At 37.4% G+C, this 23,823-nt stretch overlaps 1 protein-coding gene across 1 annotated transcript in view; it reads right to left on the reverse strand.

Moving 5' to 3' along the window:
* Positions 1-20,290: 20,290 nt before the first annotated feature.
* The window catches only part of LOC126204308 (tetratricopeptide repeat protein 28), a 131,258-nt gene continuing 127,725 nt past the window's right edge, over positions 20,291-23,823 (reverse strand). Inside the window, exon 30 of the mRNA XM_049938694.1 lies at positions 20,291-23,475. Within this exon, the coding sequence (XP_049794651.1) occupies positions 23,239-23,475 (237 nt within the window). The 3' untranslated portion in view covers positions 20,291-23,238. The remainder of the gene's footprint in view (positions 23,476-23,823) is intronic.

Raw genomic sequence — 23,823 nt, forward strand, 5'->3', positions numbered from 1 at the left:
TATGAAATCAAAGGCCTTGGTAATATCACAGACTATGCCAGTAGGATAATTTTTCCTTGTTTAACTCTCCCAGAGACATTGCTTTCTCAGTAGAGGAGCCTTTACAGAAGCTGAAATGAGCTTCTATTAAAATATTATTCTCCGAGAGGTATACTGTGGTAAAGTACCTTCTCAAAAATTATTGAGAACACGGGACAAAGGGATGTGGGCCTATAACTAGAGGTCACTTGATACCAACATGAAACATGAAAGGATGTTAAAAAGCATATATTCAGCAGGGAAACTAGTCCTCTCAGAACACCCTCCTCTGCCTAAAATATAAAGGCATATCAGAAAGTCTTTGTCCCTATTTCTTATTAGCCAAAGTAAGGTACATAAAGGTACTTATAAATATATGCGCTATTCTATACATCTTACACTACTTTTCCATTTAGCCCTTACTCTGGTTCAGACATTTGTCCCATGGCGGTACTACATTTGAGATGCCCCTGTGGTAGAATTCGTCTGGATGACTGGAATCACTATTGGGCTGCTATCTTGGCTTTATTATTGCATGTGAATTGCTGTTCTGCCAGAAACCCTTCAACAGACTGATAACTTGGAAATCACTACAGGATCAAAATACAAACTGTGTGGTGGGTGAAATGACTGGAGTGTGTTGGCAGTTCCGATTGCCTAATGTCACCTTGTATTGTCATTGAGGATAACCACATTGCCCACATTGAGAATCCCTGAGTGCTTCTTCCTGATGGCAGCCCACAGATATTACAGTGTGGAACATTATCTTTTGACATTGTAGTTGCACATAGAAGCATGAATTCCAGCAGGTGCACTCCAAGCCTGTTTATTAAATGACAAACTTCAGCAAAATTCACTTCAACCAAAAAATATTGAAACATGCTTTAATTAGTTGAATAGCAGAATTTCTTATACAGTTGCAAGAGCCATCCCAATGGAAGGCAAGCTAGGCACCAATGAATACAATCTTGCTGTAGGCTGGCAAACATACTGCATGGTCAGCATTGTCAGTGAAATAATAAGCTCACATTACTAGCAGTTCCAAGCTGCTGTTCTGGAATATTCTGTTTGTATATTTACATGCAAATGGCAAAAATTAAATGTAAAAAATAAACAAAAAAGTGTTATCTTGAGTACAATATGCTCAAGACCTCCAAACATGACAGTCATATGACACATGGATGGGTTCCTTCTACAGCAGAAGGACCCACCAGCATTTCATGAACTGCCATTCCACAGTAGGCTACCAACGAACCATAGCCTATAATTTACTTTTTCTACAACTGAACATCAGCTGCATAAATGTTAATTAAAAAGTAAGATAACAAAGGGTCTTGTGGCGATGGTTAAAGTTTAATCACAGTTAAATTGTCTCTGCACTGCACCAAATGCCAGTTAGCAAAACACATTCAGCTAACAAGAAATTTAACCACAGTTAAGTCTATGGCTTACAAAGTGCCTGTAATACATTCAAAATAATGATAATCATTATCTGTTGCAATTATGTGCAGTTTTCAGTTTGTTATCATAGCAGGTATTGTAATTGTGCTGTGGAGAGCAAGAAAAGGAGGCAAAATTTCTTAAAAATTGGAACTGAAAGTGAAAATTTTAGAACGCAAAAAAATGGACAGATGTGTTAGGAAGATTCTGGACTTGTTGATGGCTTGAACAGCAAATAATGCTATACTACAATCTGACCCTACCACCATGAACCATGGACCTTACCGTTGGTGGGGAGGCTTGCGTAGGTGCAACCATAACGGAGGGGTATCTGTTGAGAGGCCAGACAAACGTGTGGTTCCTGAAGAGCGGCAGCAGCCTTTTCAGTAGTTGCAGGGGCAACAGTCTGGATCATTGACTGATATGGCCTTGCAACACTAACCAAAACGGCATTGCTGTGCTGGTACTGCGATCGGCTGAAAGCAAGGGGAAACTACAGCTGTAATTTTTCCCGAGGGCATGCAGGTTTACTGTATGGTTAAATGATGATGGCGTCCTCTTGGATAAAATATTCCGGAGGTAAAATAGTCCCCCATTCGGATCTCCAGGCGGGGACTACTCAAGAGGACGTCGTTATCAGGAGAAAGAAAACTGACGTTCTACGGATCGGAGTGTGGAATGTCAGATCCCTTAATCGGGCAGGTAGGTTAGAAAAATTTAAAAAGGGAAATGGATAGGTTGAAGTTAGATATAGTGGGAATTAGTGAAGTTCAGTGGCAGGAGGAACAAGGCTTTTGGTCAGGTGAATACAGGGTTATAAATACAAAATCAAATAGGGGTAATGCAGGAGTAGGTTTAATAATGAATAAAAAAAATAGGAGTATGGTTAAGCTACTACAAACAGCATAGTGAATGCATTATTGTGGCCAAGATAGATGGTTCAAATGGCTCTGAGCACTATGGGACTTAACATCTGTGGTCATCAGTCCCCTAGAACTTAGAACTACTTAAACCTAACTAACCTAAGGACATCACACACATCCATGCCCGAGGCAGGATTCGAACCTGCGACCGTAGCAGCCGCGCGGTTCCGGACTGCGCACCTAGAACCGCTAGACCACCGCGGCCGGCGCCAAGATAGACACGAAGCCCATGCCTACTACAGTAGAACAAGTTTATATGCCAACTAGCTCTGCAGATGATGAAGAAATTGATGAAATGTATGATGAGATAAAAGAAATTATTCAGGTAGTGAAGGGAGATGAAAATTTAATAGTCATGGGTGACTGGAATACAAGAGTAGGAAAAGGGAGAGAAGGAAACATAGTGGGTGAATATGGACTGGGGGAGAGAAATGAAAGAGGAAGCCATCTGGTAGAATTTTGCACAGAGCATAATTTAATCATAGCTAACACTTGGTTCAAGAATCATAAAAGAAGGTTGTATACATGGAAGAATCCTGGAGATACTAGAAGGTATCAGATAGATTATATAATGGTAAGACAGAGATTTAGGAACCAGGTTTTAAATTGTAAGACATTTCCAGGGGCAGATGTGGACTATGACCACAATCTATTGGTTATGAACTGTAGATTAAAACTGAAGAAACTGCAAAAAGGTGGGAATTTAAGGAGATGGGACCTGGATAACCTGACTAAACCAGAGGTTGTACAGAGTTTCAGGGAGAGCATAAGGGAACAATTGACAGGAATGGGGGAAAGACGTACAGCAGAAGAAGAATGGGTAGCTCTGAGGGATGAAGTAGTGAAGGCAGCAGAGGATCAAGTAGGTAAAAAGACGAGGGCTAGTAGAAATCCTTGGGTAACAGAAGAAATATTGAATTTAATTGATGAAAGGAGAAAATATAAAAACACAGTAAATGAAGCAGGCAAAAAGGAATACAAACGTCTCAAAAATGAGATCAACAGGAAGTGCAAAATGGCTAAGCAGGGATGGCTAGAGGACAAATGTAAGGATGTAGAGGCTTATCTCACTAGGGGTAAGATAGATACTACCTACAGGAAAATTAAAGAGACCTTTGGAGTAAAGAGAGCCACTTGTATGAACATCAAGAGCTCAGATGGAAACCCAGTTCTAAAACAAAGAAGGGAAAGCAGAAAGGTGGAAGGAGTATATAGAGGGTCTATACAATTATGGAAATGGAAGAGGTTGTAGATGAAGATGAAATGGGAGATACGATACTGCGTGAAGAGTTTGACAGAGTACTGAAAGACCTGAGTCAAAACAAGGCCCCGGGAGTAGACAACATTCCATTGGAACTACTGACGGCCTTGGGAGAGCCAGTCCTGACAAAACTCTACCATCTGGTGAGCAAAATGTATGAGACAGGCGAAATACCTTCAGACTTCAAGAAGAATATAATTATTCCAATCCCAAAGAAAGCAGGTGTTGACAGATGTGAAAATTACCGAACAATCAGTTTAATAAGTCACAGCTGCAAAATACTAATGTGAATTCTTTACAGATGAATGGGAAAACTGGTAGAAGCTGACCTCGGCGAAGATCAGTTTGGATTCTGCAGAAATGTTGGAACACGTGAGGCAATACTGACCTTATGACTTATCTTAGAAAATAGATTAAGGAAAGGCAAACCTACATTTCTAGCATTTGCTGACTCAGAGAAAGCTTTTGACAATGTTGACTGGAATACTCTCTTTCAAATTCTAATGGTGGCAGGGGTAAAATACAGGGAGCGAAAGGTTATTTACAATTTGTACAGAAACCAGATGGCAGTTATAAGAGTCGAGGGGCATGAAAGGGAAGCAGCGGTTGGGAAGGGAGTGAGACAGGGTTGTAGCCTCTCCCCGATGTTATTCAATCTGTATATTGAGCAAGCAGTAAAGGAAACAAAAGAAAAATTCGGAGTAGGTATTAAAGTCCATGGAGAAGAAATAAAAACGTTGAGGTTCGCCGATGACATTGTAATTCTGTCAGAGATAGCAAAGGACTTGGAAGAGCAGTTGAACGGAATGGACAGTGTCTTGAAAGGATGATATAAGATGAACATCAACAAAAGCAAAATGAGGATAATGGAATGTAGTCGAATTAAGTCAGGTGATGCTGCGGGAATTAGATTAGGAAATGAGACACTTAAAATAGTAAATGAGTTTTGCTATTTGGGGAGCAAAATAACTGATGATGGTGGAAGTAGAGAGGATATAAAATGTAGATTGGCAATGGCAAGGAAAGCGTTTCTGAAGAAGAGAAATTTGTTAACATCGAGTATAGATTTAAGTGTCAGGAAGTCGTTTCTGAAAGTATTTGTATGGAGTGTAGCCCTGTATGGAAGTGAAACATGGACGATAAATAGTTTGGACAAGAAGAGAATAGAAGCTTTCGAAATGTGGTGCTACAGAAGAATGCTGAAGATTAGATGGGTAGATCACATAACTAATGAGGAGGTATTGAATAGAATTGGGGAGAAGAGTAGTTTGTGGCACAACTTGACAAGAAGAAGGGATTGGTTGGTAGGACATGTTCTGAGGCATCAAGGGATCACCAACTTAGTATTGGAGGGCAGCGTGGAGGGTAAAAATCGTAGAGGGAGACCAAGAGATGAATACACTAAGCAGATTCAGAAGGATGTAGGCTGCAGTAAGTACTGGGAGATGAAGAAGCTTGCACAGGATAGAGTAGCATGGAGAGCTGCATCAAACCAGTCTGAGGACTGAAGACAACAACAACAACAACAACAACAACAACAATCTGACATAAATACTATTAGAAGTTATTCATTAATTCAATTGAAACTTCATCCCATTTTTGGCCTTACATTCAATACAGGTAAGGCATAGTGTCTAATGTCAGTTTGCACATGCATAACATTGGCTACCATAACTCGAAAGTAACATACTTCATCACATAGAGTTGAAGATCATGAGTCCTTTTGCAGTTTTATTTGAATGGAAGAGGAGACTTTCTTTTAAGCTACTCATCATCATTGAAAAGATACTTACTGGCAAGATACAAACATGAGGCACTCCATGAAACAAAGAGATAGGTATATATATAACATGAAGTTTCATAATAACAAAAACTTCCAATGTGTAACTTGCGTTTACTTTCTGATGTAGACTGACATTTATGTTAATATTACTGGCCACTGGGGTAACATTCCAGACACTGACCTTTGCAATGAGAATAACAGCAAATAGCTTATTTATAATAAATAACATCTGCTACTACATGTAATACTTCTATTACGTTAAGAAGAAAGGCACAGGATATCTTTAGAAAAAAAGTGATGAAAAAATTTTGAAGGAGGTAGATGCAAACCTGCTACCTTCCTCTTCGTAGCTCACTATGCTAACAATTAAGCTACAGTTTCAACACAGCAGCCAGCTCTCAGTATCAGTATACACTGTGTACTTACCTTGTGTGCAACCATTATTATTTTGTATTTAAAAATGACAAGTTAGTGACATGATTTTGATAGATCATCATTGTGCTGTAGCATTGAAATCTACTGTACCAATGACTCCAGGAAATCCATCCAACACACTGAAACCATCCACTACAGAGTGTAATTCTGCTTGAGGAGGAAACTTTATATATTATGGTGGTATTGGTGCTATGACCCCAATACATCACTGATAAGTCTTTGTGCTGTTATACTATGAACATTAGCACTGTCACCAATAACTATATTAAATGCACCAGTTGCATACGCCCTTAATATCATTAGAAGTCTGTTCATGGGCAAAACAGGATTAATCCTATAAATAGGAAATTCCAACCTCTCACTGATTTGACCTCATAATCACCACACTGTTTCTTTTGAATGACAAAATCTCTCTTCAAATGTTCTGTCCCTGTAATTTTCAAAATAATTTGCCCTTTTCACAAGTACACCAATATGGTTGCAATGATGATTTACATGGTTAAGATATAACATTTTTCATCTCCTGTGCTATCTAAAATATCAAAATGCATCACCCTCTTAATACGATACATGTTTACTTTATTCTAACCATAATCACTTCAAGATAAATAATCGTTCAACATTGGTCGACTTTAACCGTGATCAACTCCCTCGTTCAACTTTAACCGAGGTTGGTGCAGTCAAATTTTGTGTTGACAAGGGTTGAATGCTGACATAACTGTGGTTAACTTTAGTCAAAGTTGGTGCAATCAGCCCATGTGGTCATTCCACTTAGTTGTTACCTTCAGAAATTTCTGACATGACTGAATCTATATGTGACTCGTTAATCCTGTAGTCAAAGAATACTGGGCTTTTGCAGTTCATGATGTGCACAGATTTTGCAATTTTCTAAATTGAGAGAGAGTTGCCAGTCTTTGCACTGGGCTGATATTTTTGCTAAACAGAATTCCCTCACAGATAACTGCATCATTTCCAGAGAGTCTGAGATTGTAACTAACACTATCTGTGAATTCATTAATGTAACACTATACATGAAGTCAATGTATAATAGAACAGTAATTGTTCTATCTATCATACATCCCTCCAGGCAGGGTTGGTTTAAGGCTCAAGTAACACAGGTGGCCACTTGCAGTGTCAAACCGAGAGGGGCAAGAGAGGTGCATCTAGTGCAAAAATTGTCCACAGATTGTATTGAAAACAACCTGTTTCCATGCTCACCATATTTAGATTCAGTTTTAAAGATCCTACCAAGAGCCCTAGATATAGCAACTAGTGTATGAGGGAGGGGAAGGGGGTGCCAAATTATATGTTGCTTGTGTGGAAAAATAGAGAGGGAATTGTCAAATTATATGTCGTGTGTGTGAGAAAAATTTCTTGAACCAGCCCTGCCTTCAAATATTGCTTCAGTGTTTGTAGATAACATGTGGCCTCGTGCCTGTAAAGAAATTTTTGATCAAGTTGCAGATCTGATAAGATATCACTTATGAAAATATTTCCTTTAAGAGGTGTCAGAATCAGACTGAACAAACTGCTTTCTGAAAGCCTATAAATACCAAATTTACCTGGATTCCTTTATCTGTGGCTCTGTGGATATGGTGAATCAAGTTTTGTATGAATGGTGTTTCCACAAATAGAAGTGAGTGATTAAGATGGCAGTTCTACAGATCTGTTCTACTTCCATTATTTTAGAGGTATGTGAACTATACTTTTTTCCAATCACTGGGAATGTTTCTCTGTTCGAGGGACCTGATCAGTTTTGTGCAAAGTGATTTATTTGATATATTAAAGGCGTAGATGGACCATGATAATGCAGAAGAATGATTTATTTACTGAAAATATACGGGGAAAGAATTAATGGTTAGATATCTAACATTTTGTAAAATAATTTAAAGAAAGAGGCGTAGTTTCATTATCATGGTTGCACCAAAAACAATTCAAGATGTAGTTTGTGAATTGTTTGTTTCAAAAATCTTTCAATTTTCACTTATGTTCTGTTTTAATCTAGAGTCCTTTTTTCACTTCTATTATTTGTGAGTAGTCTAACCCACTTTGGAGTGAGATTTCACAGTCAGGTCTTATTGAGCTTAATGGTTAAGCACGTTTTGGGCAACTTGGTTTTGCATTCCAAAGAAGGTGAAATGTATGTCTGATAAAGTTAGACAATCAAGAGCCAATATGAAATATGACAAAGTGCAGCTATTGTGTTACAATGCAGTTTGTGAAATTTGAAAAACAGTACAAAAGTATATAGAGAGAATTTAGCCATGGTTGGGTTTTGTAATTTTCCAAGGTTGTCTGCAGATGCCTTTCAATACAGGTGAAACTGTCGCAAATGGAGAACTAATAAATCCATCTTAATTGTAACCATGACTGATTTCTATCTGTAACCTTACCACGGTTGCTGTACCAGTGCCAAAGAGTTTGGGAATGGAGTGGAATGACTTTTAATAAGTCCCTTGTCTCATTCCATTTCCAGTCAGTGAGCAGGAAGACAGACTGGCTATAGACCTCAGTAAGGTTCTGAATTTCTCCAGCTTCACGTTCTTGTTCATGACTTTTTTACAGGAACATTTTCAGAGCTTTAAGAGTAACTTATTTTTGTGATCCACAATGCCTTTTTAAAGCATTCTAATTATCGTTTATTATGAAACACTAGCTAGAGAGAAACTGTTACTTAGAATTAAGTCAAAATGACCGAGATTGTAAAAGTGTGTAATTCTAGCGTGAGAAAAAGCTACAGTTCTGTCATTAAAAAGGAAATTTGTAAAAACTACAATGTCGAAGTAACAAATTTAAGTGTCTGAAGCTTACAATTCTTAGTCAACTCTTTAAGAAGCGAAATCAATGAAATCGACAATGAAAACCGGGAGCTAAGGGTGAAGCAAAAATATAGTGAAGTGACTCGAGGCAAAAGTAATCAAGTGTCCAAAGGGAAAGAAGTGATTCACGAAGTTAAGAGTTTAGTCACAACAAGAACAATGATCTGCTACATTTATGGATAAAACAAATACCATGTTATGCAATTAACTTACTGCATTAAGGATTATGCAAATGACCGAGAACTTGCAAAAAAACAGTGCACTGAAAATGAAGGGAAATACAGAAAAAATTATAATAACAAGCAAGGATTATCAGGTGAAAAGACTAGTATGATTTTTCTAACAGATAAGCATGGCAAAAAACTATCTAGTATGTTTTGAGAAATAAATCAAGATGTACCTCTGAATAACGTGGTCAAACTGTGATCAGAAACTTAACACGCTGTCGGCACAGGCCTTCAAACAAAAACCACACAAGAAAATGACTGTTTTATGCATAATGGAGTCCAATGATGTAACAAAAAATGAAACAGGTGTCTGCGTAAAACCTCTGCAGAATTTTCTAGGAAAGAATAAAAAAAGAAACACAGGAGCTACTACAGTTCCACACAGGCACAATCTAATCTATCGTTCATGTCTAAATTTAAAAAAATTCAAAGGACGAATATTAAAATAAAGAAACTGTGTACTAATTAAGCAAACTGTTATGTGGTTGATCACTGCTGTGTAGCTTTTACGCCACACATGGCTTCCACCTGAACTATGAAGGGAAAAAGTTTGTGTGTGATGATGTCAGTGAAATAATTAAAGAAAGACTCAAACAGAATAAAACTGCCTATGAATTTAGTGGTTTGAATAAGAACAGGAATATATTTAGGATAAAAGACAGTGACTCAACAGGCAATAAATCTCTTGGTCTTGAGCTAGATACAAGAAGCACCACTTGAAAGGGTGAGTGTTCACAGACAATAAATCCAAATCCATTACTGTAGTGCAAATGAACATTTGCTCAATTTGGAAAAAAATATTAGAATTAGAACATTTTTGTAATACTGAAAATGTTGATGTTTTATGGGTATCAGAACAATGGATGACATATCAGGTAGAATATTTTGTTCCTCAGAGCTATACTGTTGGTGACATTATGTGTAAATGTCAAAGAAAGAATGGAGGTGCACTAATGTTTGTTAGAGATACTGTAACGTTTTCTAAGATAGATGTTAGCCCTTACTGTACTGAACTACACAGAGAATTTAGCTGTACAAGACATAGTACAGAGAGTACTACAATTGGTAGTTTACATAGATCTCCATGAGGAGCTTGTTTCTCAAAAGGAGCTTGTTTCCCAAAAGGTACCAAATCAAAAAAAATGAGTTAAGAGATAGCAGCCCGTACCTACATCTACATCTACATCTACATTTATACTCCGCAAGCCACCCAACGGTGTGTGGCGGAGGGCACTTTACATGCCACTGACATTACCTCCCTTTCCTGTTCCAGTCGCGTATGGTTCGCGGGAAGAACGACTGTCTGAAAGCCTCTGTGCGTGCTCTAATCTCTCTAATTTTACATTCGTGATCTCCTCGGGAGGTATAAGTAGGGGGAAGCAATATATTCGATACCTCATCCAGAAACGCACCCTCTCGAAACCTGGCGAGCAAGCTACACCGCGATGCAGACCGCCTCTCTTGCAGAGTCTGCCACTTGAGTTTATTAAACATCTCCGTAACGCTATCACGGTTACCAAATAACCCTGTGACGAAACGCGCCGCTCTTCTTTGGATCTTCTCTATCTCCTCCGTCAACCCGATCTGGTACGGATCCCACACTGATGAGCAATACTCAAGTATAGGTCAAACGAGTGTTTTGTAAGCCACCTCCTTTGTTGATGGACTACATTTTCTAAGCTCTCTCCCAATGAATCTCAACCTGGTACCCACCTTACCAACAATTAATTTTATATGATCATTCCACTTCAAATCGTTCCGCACGCATACTCCCAGATATTTTACAGAAGTAACTGCTACCAGTGTTTGTTCCGCTATCATATAATCATACAATAAAGGATCCTTCTTTCTATGTATTCGCAATACATTACATTTGTCTATGTTAAGGGACAGTTGCCACTCCCTGCACCAAGTGCCTATCCGCTGCAGATCTTCCTGCATTTCGCTACAATTTTCTAATGCTGCAACTTCTCTGTATACTACAGCATCATCCGCGAAAAGCCGCATGGAACTTCCGACACTATCTACTAGGTCATTTATATATATTGTGAAAAGCAATGGTCCCAAAACACTCCCCTGTGGCATGCCAGAGGTTACTTTAACATCTGTAGACGTCTCTCCATTGATAACAACATGCTGTGTTCTGTTTGCTAAAAACTCTTCAATCCAGCCACACAGCTGGTCTGATATTCCGTAGGCTCTTACTTTGTTTATCAGGCAACAGTGCGGAACTGTATCGAACACCTTCCGGAAGTCAAGAAAAATAGCATCTACCTGGGAGCCTGTATCTAATATTTTCTGGGTCTCATGAACAAATAAAGCGAGTTGGGTCTCACACGATCGCTGTTTCCGGAATCCATGTTGATTCCTACATAGTAGATTCTGGGTTTCCAAAAACGACATGATACTCGAGCAAAAAACATGTTCTAAAATTCTACGTCAGAGATATAGGTCTATAGTTTTGCGCATCTGCTCGACGACCCTTCTTGAAGACTGGGACTACCTGTGCTCATTTCCAATCATTTGGAACCTTCCGTTCCTCTAGAGACTTGCGGTACACGGCTGTTAGAAGGGGGGCAAGTTCTTTCACGTACTCTGTGTAGAATCAAATTGGTATCCCGTCAGGTCCAGTGGACTTTCCTCTGTTGAGTGATTCCAGTTGCTTTTCTATTCCTTGGACACTTATTTCGATGTCAGCCATTTTTTCGTTTGTGCGAGGATTTAGAGAAGGAACTGCAGTGCGATCTTCCTCTGTGAAACAGCTTTGGAAAAAGGTGTTTAGTATTTCAGCTTTACGCGTGTCATCCTCTGTTTCAATGCCATCATCATCGCGGAGGTTCTGGATATGCTGTTTCGAGCCACTTACCGATTTAATGTAAGACCAGAACTTCCTAGGATTTTCTGTCAAGTCGGTACATAGAATTTTACTTTCGAATTCACTGAACGCTTCACGCATAGCCCTCCTTACGCTAACTTTGGCTTGTTGGATCTAACAAGTAATATTTTCTTGCGCAAAGTACCAAATCTCATATACAGAGATAATCAAATCTTGTGTTTTACACCAAAGTATACCAAATCCCTTCGAACTTCCATAACAAGATGTTCGTTTATGGTGAACAATTACAATGAATTCTGGTATGTCTGATGAATATGCCAGAATTAACTGAAAAGCCAAGGAAACATAAAAGATCCATTAATATGTGGAAATGGAGTGTTTTGAAACACGAAAAACATAATGCTGCTGCAAGTGCAAAATCTCAAATCCTGCTGACAACTTTTGCAAAGCATTATGTGTATCAGAAGATGATGTGATATGTGAATATACCAGATACTGGAACATTAAAAATGCTGTGAGTCAACACTATAAATGCTGTGAATCAGAGAAACTTTTTAATGGGGTGTATTCAAGTGAACTAACCTAAAAGAAGAAGGCCTAATCCAGGTAAGAAAGACTGTTCTAGAAAGATAAACTAAAAGCTACAGCATGCGAACTGCTCTTCAGTGTAAGGTCCCTGTTTGTAATCTGCATTCCTAAGTATTTTTAATGTTGGGAGAAGGAAGGTTGAGCATGCAGCTGATGAGAAAATGAATAGTGGAGCAGGAGTTTCTGAAACAAGAGGTGATGCAAGGCTTCACAGTGGTATGAAGAAACTCCAGGTTTTAAATGCAGAGAACAGCACTGGGGAAGAAAAAAAGACACCTTAAAAAAATGCTTGCCTCCAGAATTAACCATACGTAAGATGTGGAATTTATTTTGTGAAGAGAGAGCAGCTGACAATGCAATTTCAACAAATCTACTTATGCTATGTATTATAAAGTGAGCAATAAATTAATTATCTAGTAGATATGATACCATGAGTTGACAGTAATAAGTTAGATTCATATTATGCGTAAAATTTATGTAAAGATCATTGCATACTAGAAGGCAGTTTCTAATGTTGTGTCATCAGATTCAGTCTGAGGCTTGGCAACATAAAACAGGACATCTGCAATGACTCCCTAGCATTCAGTGTTCATTTAAAAGCTGCTACTGAGGATATCAAAAAACAGCTTTATGTGGAAAGACTTGCTCATAAACTAAAAGCAAAGTCTTTTTTTTTTAGGAACTTAATATATTCCCAGATGGCAATGTAACTTTGAATTGATGCAGAATCAGTCGTTACCAAAAACACAAATTAGTAGAGTGTATTATTTGCACCAATTATGTTATCATGTTTTGGGAAAACTTGATACACATTTTTGTAGTTGGCTTGAGAGTGAAGGTGAAAAGTCCAAAGGAAATTAGATCATGTCTGTGGCATTTTTTCAAGTCAGTCTTAAAACCATCATCATCATCATCATCATCATTTAAGACTGATTATGCCTTTCAGCGTTCAGTCTGGAGCATAGTCCCCCTTATAAAATTCCTCCATGGTCCCCTATTCAGTGCTAACATTGGTGCCTCTTCTGATGTTAAGCCTATTACTTCAAAATCATTCTTAACCGAGTCCAGGTACCTTCTCCTTGGTCTACCCTGACTCCTCCTACCCTCTACTGCTGAACCCATGAGTCTCTTGGGCAACCTTGCTTCTCCCATGCGTGTAACATGACCCCACCATCTAAGCCTGTTTGCCCTGACTGCTACATCTACAGAGTTCATTCCCAGTTTTTCTTGTGGACACCCTCCTGCCATTGTTCCCATCTACTAGTACCTGCAATCATCCTAGCTACTTTCATATCTGTAACCTCAACCTTATTGATAAGGTAACCTGAATCCACACAGCTTTCGCTCCCATACAACAAAGTTGGTCGAAAGATTGAACGGTGCACAGATAACTTAGTCTTGGTACTGACTTCCTTCTTGCAGAAGAGAGTAGATCGTAGCTGAGCACTCACTGCATTAGCTTTGCTACACCTTACTCCCAGTTCTTTCACTATGTTTCCATCCTGTGAGAATATGCATCCTAAGTACTTGAAACCGTCCACCTGTTCTAACTTTGTTCCTCCTATTTGGCACTCAATCCGTTTATATCTCTTTCCCACTGACATAACTTTTGTTTTGGAGATGCTAATCTTCATACCATAGTCCTTACATTTCTGATCTAGCTCTGAAATATTACTTTGCAAACTTTCAATCTAATATGCCATCACAACTAAGTCATCCGCATATGCGAGACTGCTTATTTTGTGTTCACATATCTTAATCTCACCCAGCCAGTCTATTGTTTTCAACATATGATCCATAAATAATATGAACAACAGTGGAGACAGGTTGCAGCCTTGTCTTACCCCTGAAACTACTCTGAACCATGAACTCAATTTACCGCCAACTCTAACTGCTGCCTGACTATCTACGTAAAGACCTTTAATTGCTTGCAAAAGTTTGCCTTCTAATCCATAATCTCGTAGAACAGACAATAACTTCCTCCTAGGAACCCGGTCATATGCCTTTTCTAGATCTATAAAGCATAGATACAATTCCCTGTTCCACTCTTAACACTTCTCCGTTATTTGTCGTAAGCTAAAGATCTTGTCCTGACAACCTCTAAGAGGCCTAAACCCACACTGATTTTCATCTAATTTGTCCTCAACGAATACTTGCACTTTCCTTTCAACAATACCTGAGAAGATTTTACCCACAACGCTGATTAAAGGGATACCTCTGTAGTTGTTACAATCTTTTCTGTTTCCGTGTTTAAAGATTGGTGTGATTACTGCTTTCGTCCAGTCTGATGGAATCTGTGCTGACTCCCACGCCATTTCAATTATCCTGTGTAACCATTTAAGACCTGACATTCCACTGCATTTGATGAGTTCCGACTTAATTTCATCCACCCCAGCCACTTTATTGCACTGCAATCTATTGACCATTTTCTCCACTTCCTCAAATGTGATCCTATTTCCATCATCATTCCTATCCCATTGTACATCGAAATCTGAAACATTGATCTTATTTTCACCTACATTGAGCAACTCTTCAAAATATTCCCTCCATCTGCCCAAGGCATCAACAGGATTCATGCCTTAAAACCATAATGTGATGTAAATAATGTTAAGTGTATTCATTTGTTTTGTGACAGTTGTGCAACTCAAAACAAAAATTATTGTTTTTTTTTTGTGTTCTGTGTGATTGGATGACAATATATATTTCAAAATACATGATTCATCAATATATATTGTCATTCATACATGCCTGCAGATAGGTCCTTCGATATTGTACAAAAGAAACTCCCAAAACTTGAAAATGTAATGCTCCCAGAGGAATATGACGGTGTATTTCAGACAGTAGAAACACTTCACTGCCAGAATTCTGATTTTTTTCCTAGGGCAATTGGTAAGAAGTCAGTCAAATATCAGTTAAAAAAATAGTGAAGCTAAACATCTCACTATTTGTTATAAATCACCAATGGTTGCTCTGCATGTTGCATATGCAATGACACCAATGTACAAACACAAAATGATCAGAAGTGGGATAACATATGATCATATTCTGTCTCAAGTAAAAGATTTACCAAATAGTAGCCATGTACATCAGGCAAAGAAAAAAAAAAAAAAAAAAAGACTTGGTATCTGCACTTTCTGCAGTGATCTATGAATTAAACCAAATTCCTTTCTACAAAAGTGTGGTACAGGATAATGATGTATGACTAGTTAATGAGGATGGAGACAGTGATAACACAGACATTCACTGGGATGACCGATGTTTTGAACAAAAGGTTGGTAATACTACAAAAAATTAGTTTCTGTATGTGTAATCATTATTAATGTAGTATCACTTAATTAATCAAATAAAATAATTCTGTAAGACATTAATTAAATTTCATTCTAAAGGGCCCAGTAGAAATAAGTTATGCTCTAAGTAAGACAAATATTCACAAAATATTTTTGTACTGAGCATTCTTTGTTCATAAAATATAATTTCAGGGTGTATATGATCCGGGACAACCTGGAGATCTGGGAAAAACCCAGGAATTTTTTCACCTGGGAGAAAACCAGGAACAACATGGGAACTTTTTAGAATTCCGGGAATGTTTTCATTGTTTTAGTTTTCAGTTAAAGTTTTGTAACTTTAACTGGTAAGAACCAATACTCTAACAAAGGATATTACTGTTTCTCACTACTGCAGAATAATGCTGCAGCAATAAAACATGAGTGACAGAAAAAAAAGAAAATAAAACTTAGGTTGCAAAGGAAATGTGCCACATACAACAACAAAACAGTCCTCATACAAGTGTCTGCCAAGAGCAAAATGTGTCAAACACTTGAGAAAGACTATGCAATGCTTCACAACAACAAATTGTCTCCGATGAGTGTGATGTCACAACTGCTTACATTAGATTCATTTGAGCAGTTGTGAGTGAGCTCTTGTGCATGCGCCATTGAGTCATGTATGAGTAGTACCTTCTCCTGCTTCTGGCTACTGAAGTGTGGCAGTTAAATTTATAAGCAGTAGTAGCAAACAGCCAGATGCTACCTGGAAAAATTTTACTGGTGTGCCTAAGCTGCCAGATTCACGCATGCACAACAGGGCAGGATCTAGGGGGCAAGGGACAAAACAGGATATCTGCCCCAGGTGTTTCTGGGGGGAGGGGGGGTGCCAATTTCATATTCTTGAGGAAAAAAACCTTGTTTCACAAAGTGCCTAGCATCCAGCGCACATTGATCTATCAATTATTCATACAATTTTGAAACATGCCTTTTAGTTTTTGAACAAATTCTAAGTTGATTCTAAATGAATAAGTTGATTTTTGAATGTGTGCATAGTGTATGTGATGTCTCTGCCATGGGAATTCCCATTGCATCTAGAAATAAACTTTCCTCCAGGCAAAAGGTGACAGGACTATACGAGCTGAGTGGAATAAAGCCGAACGGGTGAATGCCGATCACTGATTATGTGGCTGACTGGGTTTGCAAATGATCAGTCTTGTTATAATTACTAGTGAAATCTACAGATTCAGGCTATTAGAGTGGAAATAAATGACTAACAGGTAAGAAAGGTTACGTATTATCTTCTTGGTGTATCCAAGGAAATGAAATTTTTACAGAAAATTTTTGGCCAGGCTGCTACACTAGTAAGGGCCAGTTGGACTGTCCCCGGCTAGCAGGCACTGAAGTTCTATTCTGGGAGTAATGTGGAAAACTCATTATCTGTGGTGATTTCAACAATGAAATGACCAATAAGTATGAACATGTTATAAGAACATTTTTAATATATTAAGATCTTTAAATCTACATGCTAAAAACTACAAGCCCACATGCATAATGTTAAAGTTAATTTTTCTAGAGATATGTACAAAGTCAGACTCATTAGTGATGGACTAGCGCACCATGAACCCTTAATTTTGACATTCTGCCGAGATCAGTAATCTAAGTCTGACACAGTAACCAGCATCAAGTGTAATACTACATGGATAAGAGGCCAGAAAGATGAATATATTAATCTATTTATTGATAGATTAGCTGATGTTAGCTTTGTATACAACAAGGAACCTGGGAACGGCACTGGGGAAGCAATGTCTGATAATTTCCCGGAAAAAAAAAGTTCCACTGAAATATGCTACTCTTGTTCACCATTAATCAAAATTAGCCCTAAGCATAAACAGAAAGGAACAATTAAAATAGCGTACAGATACGCTAGCTCATATAAGGGAAGATATGCTCAGACTACAGAATATATAAAAATTCTTGTAAACAAGAGCCTGAGCTGGATGACACCTCGTATAGAGTTTATTTACAACATAAAATGAACTACAAAAACAAACTGACCCTGTTCAAAAAGCTTACATATAAGATCCAAACCCATACACAAGATGCAGCACTGGACCTTGATGAACTTACCAATTACTTTATAACCTTTGTGGGCAAGCTGAAAGACAAAATTAATCAAACTGTCACTTGTGCTTCGATATCCTTGGTGCTAAGCCACATAAGTGGTATGCCTTCCAATGGAATGTTTCTGAAGTTGTTAACTAAGAGTTAACTGCATTTGAACACAAGGATCTAGTATTACTTGACTTCGTGATGTCAGCAAAGCTTTCAACAGTGTACTGTTCAACACCATACTTGTAAAATTGGTGTATTATGGCATAAACAGCCCATCTTTAGATGTAATCAAGTCAAAGAAATAGAAGGCAGTTTGTATCAGTCAAAAATAGATGCTCTTCTTTGAAGGAAGTTTGGACTGGAGTGCCACATGGCTCGATCATAAGTCCCTTTCTATTCATCATTGCAGTTAATGACCTGCCTTACCATGTAGGAGCAGGTTCCATGATGCATTATGCAAATGACACAACACTGCTCAATACCAACCATGACATGACAGAACTGAATCTGGCATCACAGGAAAAATTTGAACTAGCAGTGAACTGTTTTTCTTCCAGTGAACTTCTATGCAATCGTGATAAAACACAGTAACTAATTCTGGGAATGGCTACAGCTGTGGAAAGTAAATCTGTTAGGCTTTCACAATGATTTGAAATTAAACTGGGAGGAACGTCTTAGTCATGTCTACAAGAGAATAGCAAGAGTAAGCTATCTCATGTGGAAACTGACAGTTGCAGCCACTGGTGAGTATCTGTTGTTGTTGTTGTGGTCTTCAGTCCTGAGACTGGTTTGATGCAGCTCTCCATGCTACTCTATCCTGTGCAAGCTTCTTCATCTCCCAGTACCTACTGCAACCTACATCCTTCTGAATCTGCTTAGTGTATTCATCTCTTGGTCTCCCTCTACGATTTTTACCCTCCACGCTGCCCTCCAATGCTAAATTTGTGATCCCTCGATGCCTCAAAACATGTCCTACCAACCGATCCCTTCTTCTAGTCAAGTTGTGCCACAAACTTCTCTTCTCCCCAATCCTATTCAATACCTCCTCATTAGTTACGTGATCTACCCACCTTATCTTCAGCATTCTTCTGTAGCACCACATTTCGAAAGCTTCTATTCTCTTCTTGTCCAAACTGGCTATCGTCCATGATTCACTTCCATACATGGCTACACTCCATACAAATACTTTCAGAAACGACTTCCTGACACTTAAATCTATACTAGATGTTAACAAATTTCTCTTCTTCAGAAACGATTTCCTTGCCATTGCCAGTCTACATTTTATATCCTCTCTACTTCGACCATCATCAGTTATTTTACTCCCTAAATAGCAAAACTCCTTTCCTAATCTAATCCCCTCAGCATCACCCGATTTAATTTGACTACATTCCATTATCCTCGTTTTGCTTTTGTTGATGTTCATCTTATATCCTCCTTTCAAGACACTGTCCATTCCGTTCAACTGCTCTTCCAAGTCCTTTGCTGTCTCTGACAGAATTACAATGTCATCGGCGAACCTCAAAGTTTTTACTTCTTCTCCATGAATTTTAATACCTACTCCGAATTTTTCTTTTGTTACCTTTACTGCTTGCTCAATATACAGATTGAATAACATCGGGGAGAGGCTACAACCCTGTCTCACTCCTTTCCCAACCACTGCTTCCCTTTCATGCCCCTCGACTCTTATAACTGCCATCTGGTTTTTGTACAAATTGTAAATAGCCTTTCGCTCCCTGTATTTGAAGGTTGCATATTTTGGTCTATTTCAATAGCACATTTCATACTGCTGTAGGGACATTCCATTTACGTCAGTCAAAAAAAATTAAAAAATTTAAAAAAATCCGAAAATAAGCAAAGTTACGCCAAATGAATGCTGCCATCCTCTCTTTACCAAGTTCCAGATATAAACTGTTGTTAATCTATACGTATACACACTGTTATTTTATGTCAAAAGCAACATAAATGAGTTCAACATCATAGAGATGATGCATCTACACAATACCAGAGGCAAACTGAATCTGGATATACCGAGACATAAACTCACAAAGACTACAAACTTGCACAAAATAACATGCCTAAAACTTTTTAATGAACATCCAATATCTGCTCAGATATTGCCCTATAATATTTTCAAAGTTAAGATGTATGACTGGTTACTTAAACACCAATTTTACAAGACAGTCAAAATATGTGAAATAAATATGACTGACATTAGTACTCAAGGAAATTTCTAAACATTATGGAACTAAATTATAAAAACTTCACTGTAAAAATTACTCTTAATTGTATATTTCACTATAAGTGGTCAATGGTGAATAAACAGAATACTGAAACTGAATACTCTCTTATCAAGTGCTAGCATGTGTTAGTTTCTTTAAGAAGTTTTCGACTGGGCACTGCTTATTAAAATACTATGAACACTTACTTACTTACATTTATGAAGTAAGTATCAAAATAGCTGTTCAGATATGGGAAAGATAATCACTTGACTGCAGGTTATGTTTTTGCATCAAATAAATGTATGACTGTGGAATTATAACATTTGTACACATTTATTTTACAAGATACATATTTCTCTTTTTATATCATTCTTACAAAAATTAACATTCTTTATGAAACACTAAATCATCTGTAGACAGTAAAAGTACATATATCCTGAAATATCAGTCTCTTAACATTTATATAAATATCCTACATTTGTAACAGGTTTTTTACATTTGGAAAACAATACCAGCCTTTGGTCCAGGTAGTTTAGAAGCTCATTATAAATTATACATGAGGGTCAAGAACTGCATGATTAGGACCAATTTATAACTAACCACATTATACATGCTGCTGTATTTCGGTGGTACACAAATTTCAACAATAACAATCCTATGTCATTACTTACATTTCATGCCTATCTCTCTCTGCACAAAACACACACACACACACACACACACACACACACACACACACACACACGCACACACAGAAACTGACATTTATAACTCACAGATACAATATTTATTTTATAATATGATGGTACAATTGGAATTGTAGCCAGCTTAAAAAAGATAAATAAATAAGAAACAGGGAGTCAGTTTTAAACAGAACCTTCCATTTAGCTCTAAGCTTTATGATGTGAACTTGTATTCTTTGTGTGGCAATGAAGTAGAATTAAGAACAGAAATGAAGAGGAGCACAAGTTAAAAACTGGCTGGGACAGTGTAATAAACAATGTGATGTGAAAACAATTTTATATTAGCTATGCTTCCCTTTTGTCAATCTTAGCTACTTGTTTTGACAATCCTAATCAGGACATCAAATCCACACTCTATACACTCTTCACAAGAAAGCCAGAGTATCTAGCCAACCTCAAATATAATGGAAAAGTTGGAACATATGCTTCACACTCTCATATCATTTTCTAAAGACCAAGGCCTTCAGTACTCATAAATATCTGTGCAGTTAAGAGGAATAATACAGTTGCAATATCAAAACAACCCACTTTGCCAAGAAGGATGGAATTTCCACATACAATATTACCACTGACAAAGATATCAACCACACGAGACAGTGCACCTAAAGGAACAATGACAATAGATTGTTAGTGTCTACAGTGCATCTGTATCTGTGTCACATAAAATAATTGTAAAAGTAAGAAATGTATAACCCAGGTATTTCTTTTTTAGATCAATGCTGATGACTGACACAAAAAAATTTGGTTGTAGAATGTGCATGCAGCGTTTCTTTCTTTTTTATTCTTTCCTCTTCATTTTCTATGAACAAAAATTCCAAAAAAGCATTGCCTTCAAGTAGTAAATACAGAAGTTCTCAAGAACTATGCTAAAAATCTTGGTTAGTTAATAACAAACTACAGATTTGTTAAAATGATTATCTTTTGAATATGTACATATATTCCAGTTGCCAACAAGACTTTTAATAAAGGTCTGATTTCTTTTGTAGCAACTTTTTCCATCACAAGATAATTCTAATTGCACCTGAAATTGTTGAAATATGTATGTCAATGATGACCTGTGTTCTGCAGTGACTGCAGACCAGAAAAGAATGAGTTTAATGTTACACTCTTGAAAGCAGTACTTTTAGATGTAGTAAGAATTGAATAAAAAAGATAATTTCAAAAAGACTATCAAGAGATTGAAATTTTAAAGCATATCACAATTATTTTTCGTATCCTTTCTCTGAGAATGTCTTTAATTAAACTGAGATTCGATATGTTGCACAGAGTACTATTTTTCTCTTGGAACTTAATGTAACTGCAGATACATTATATAAAAATAAAGTCTAGTAAATTACCAGTTGGGAGGTAAAGCTCTAAGCATGCAGAATAATAGTTATTTTGTATGGCATATTATAAACTACTAATTTCCATCACTCACTCAGAACAATTTTATATAAACTTCAGGAAGAAAATAGTTGTACTAATGTACCATTGCCATAAATCTCTGCTATAGCATCAACTATTTTGAAATGCCCATATCTATTTTTCTTTATAATTCTCATGTTGTTGTGTAGTGAATGCCATTTTCATGAAGTGATACAATTTTTGCTGCAGTAAATAAACAATAAATTTTAGAAGACTTTCTGATGCATAAGAGAGAAATCATAAAGCTCACAATATACAACTTGTTATCTGTTCAGTGTCTACTAAGTAGTAGTCAACATCACTAGGACAAAGATAGATGGCAAGGTTGGTGACAGCAATTTTTGAGAAGCTGAAGGAATATCTTAATATTTTAGTCACATACAAACAAGGATATCAACACATAATGAATCTTCTGGCATTGTTTTCTACACTCTTCTATACTTTCTCCAACGCAGTTTACAACTGTGTACAATTTTTCCAGTGTTGGCTAGGTCTCTATCACTTTACGTATTAGATCCCCACAAGTACTGAAACTTAATAACAAGAATGTAACATAAAGGTACACTGCAATTATATAAATTAACAATTTAACTGAGCAGTCACAGTTCCTTTCCCTACCCTGCGTGCGAGCACCACTAGCCTACCGAAAAACATTTTTCTCACAAATTCTGGATTTTTAGTTTCAGAAAATAAGTCCTCAGCCACAATAGAAACAACATTATTGTATTAAACTGTTTCACATATCTCTTATTTCATGATTAAAACAAATATCATCCATGGATGATGCCATTTTGTTTCCCGTATTGCACACAATACTATTCCTAATGATAATGGAAACCACTTACATATTACAAAGTATATATCTTTTTTAAAAAGCTAGTAACGTTTTTGGAAGACAATAACAATGCAACATCTTCCTAAAATGACGGCCTTTTGGAAGACACTAATATGGTGAAACTTTACACTTTCAGTTTGCAAATGATTACAGTATTTTTTATATAACTGAAGCACAGTTAAGAAGATAAACTGATGACAAAAAATTAAATTTATACACTCAACACTCACTTTCACATGTAACAGAAGTACTGGTACTGTAAGAACAAAACAGTTTTGCAGCACATATAATGAATGATTCAGTCCTCACTCTCACTGTAGCTATAATCAGCACTGTGAGGGTGGTTGCTGTTGATGTCCAAAACCTCCAGGGAACTTCACAGATGTGGGTGGGGGCCTAGAAGTGGGAACTGGGGGTGGGGGCTGTTTAGAAGCCCTCAGCCTGGGAAGGGGTGCTGTGTTACTGTCTCTGGAAGCACCCCTCGACTTACTCGAACCCCCACATTCATCTGCACCCATTGAAACTACATCTTCCAGGAAGCTGACCACTCTAGCTGGCTGCATCTGAAATGGAGTAAAGTAAATTCAGAATTATATACTAATGGTCAGCAATGTGATAAGTTCTTCAGCTAGAAGAAAATTGGCAGTACAGACAGATTCTGCTTGCTAAATTAATGCAAAGTACAGGAAAACCTCAATAACTGTGCTTTCATTACTCACGAGTTTTACTGTTGGTAACATATGCATAAGGGTATGTTGAGTAAAACAGTTGCAGCATTATCTGTCATTAAGTAGAAACAATAATACGTTATGTCTGCTCATCTTTATCATTATAATACCATTGCAGCAGATCCATAGCCATAAGTGAGCAAGTTTCGTTTTCAAAACTGGAGGAGAAAAGAAAAGTAATGG

This window comes from Schistocerca nitens, chromosome 9 (assembly GCF_023898315.1).
Source record: "Schistocerca nitens isolate TAMUIC-IGC-003100 chromosome 9, iqSchNite1.1, whole genome shotgun sequence".
In the NCBI taxonomy this organism is placed as follows: Eukaryota; Metazoa; Arthropoda; class Insecta; order Orthoptera; family Acrididae; genus Schistocerca; species Schistocerca nitens.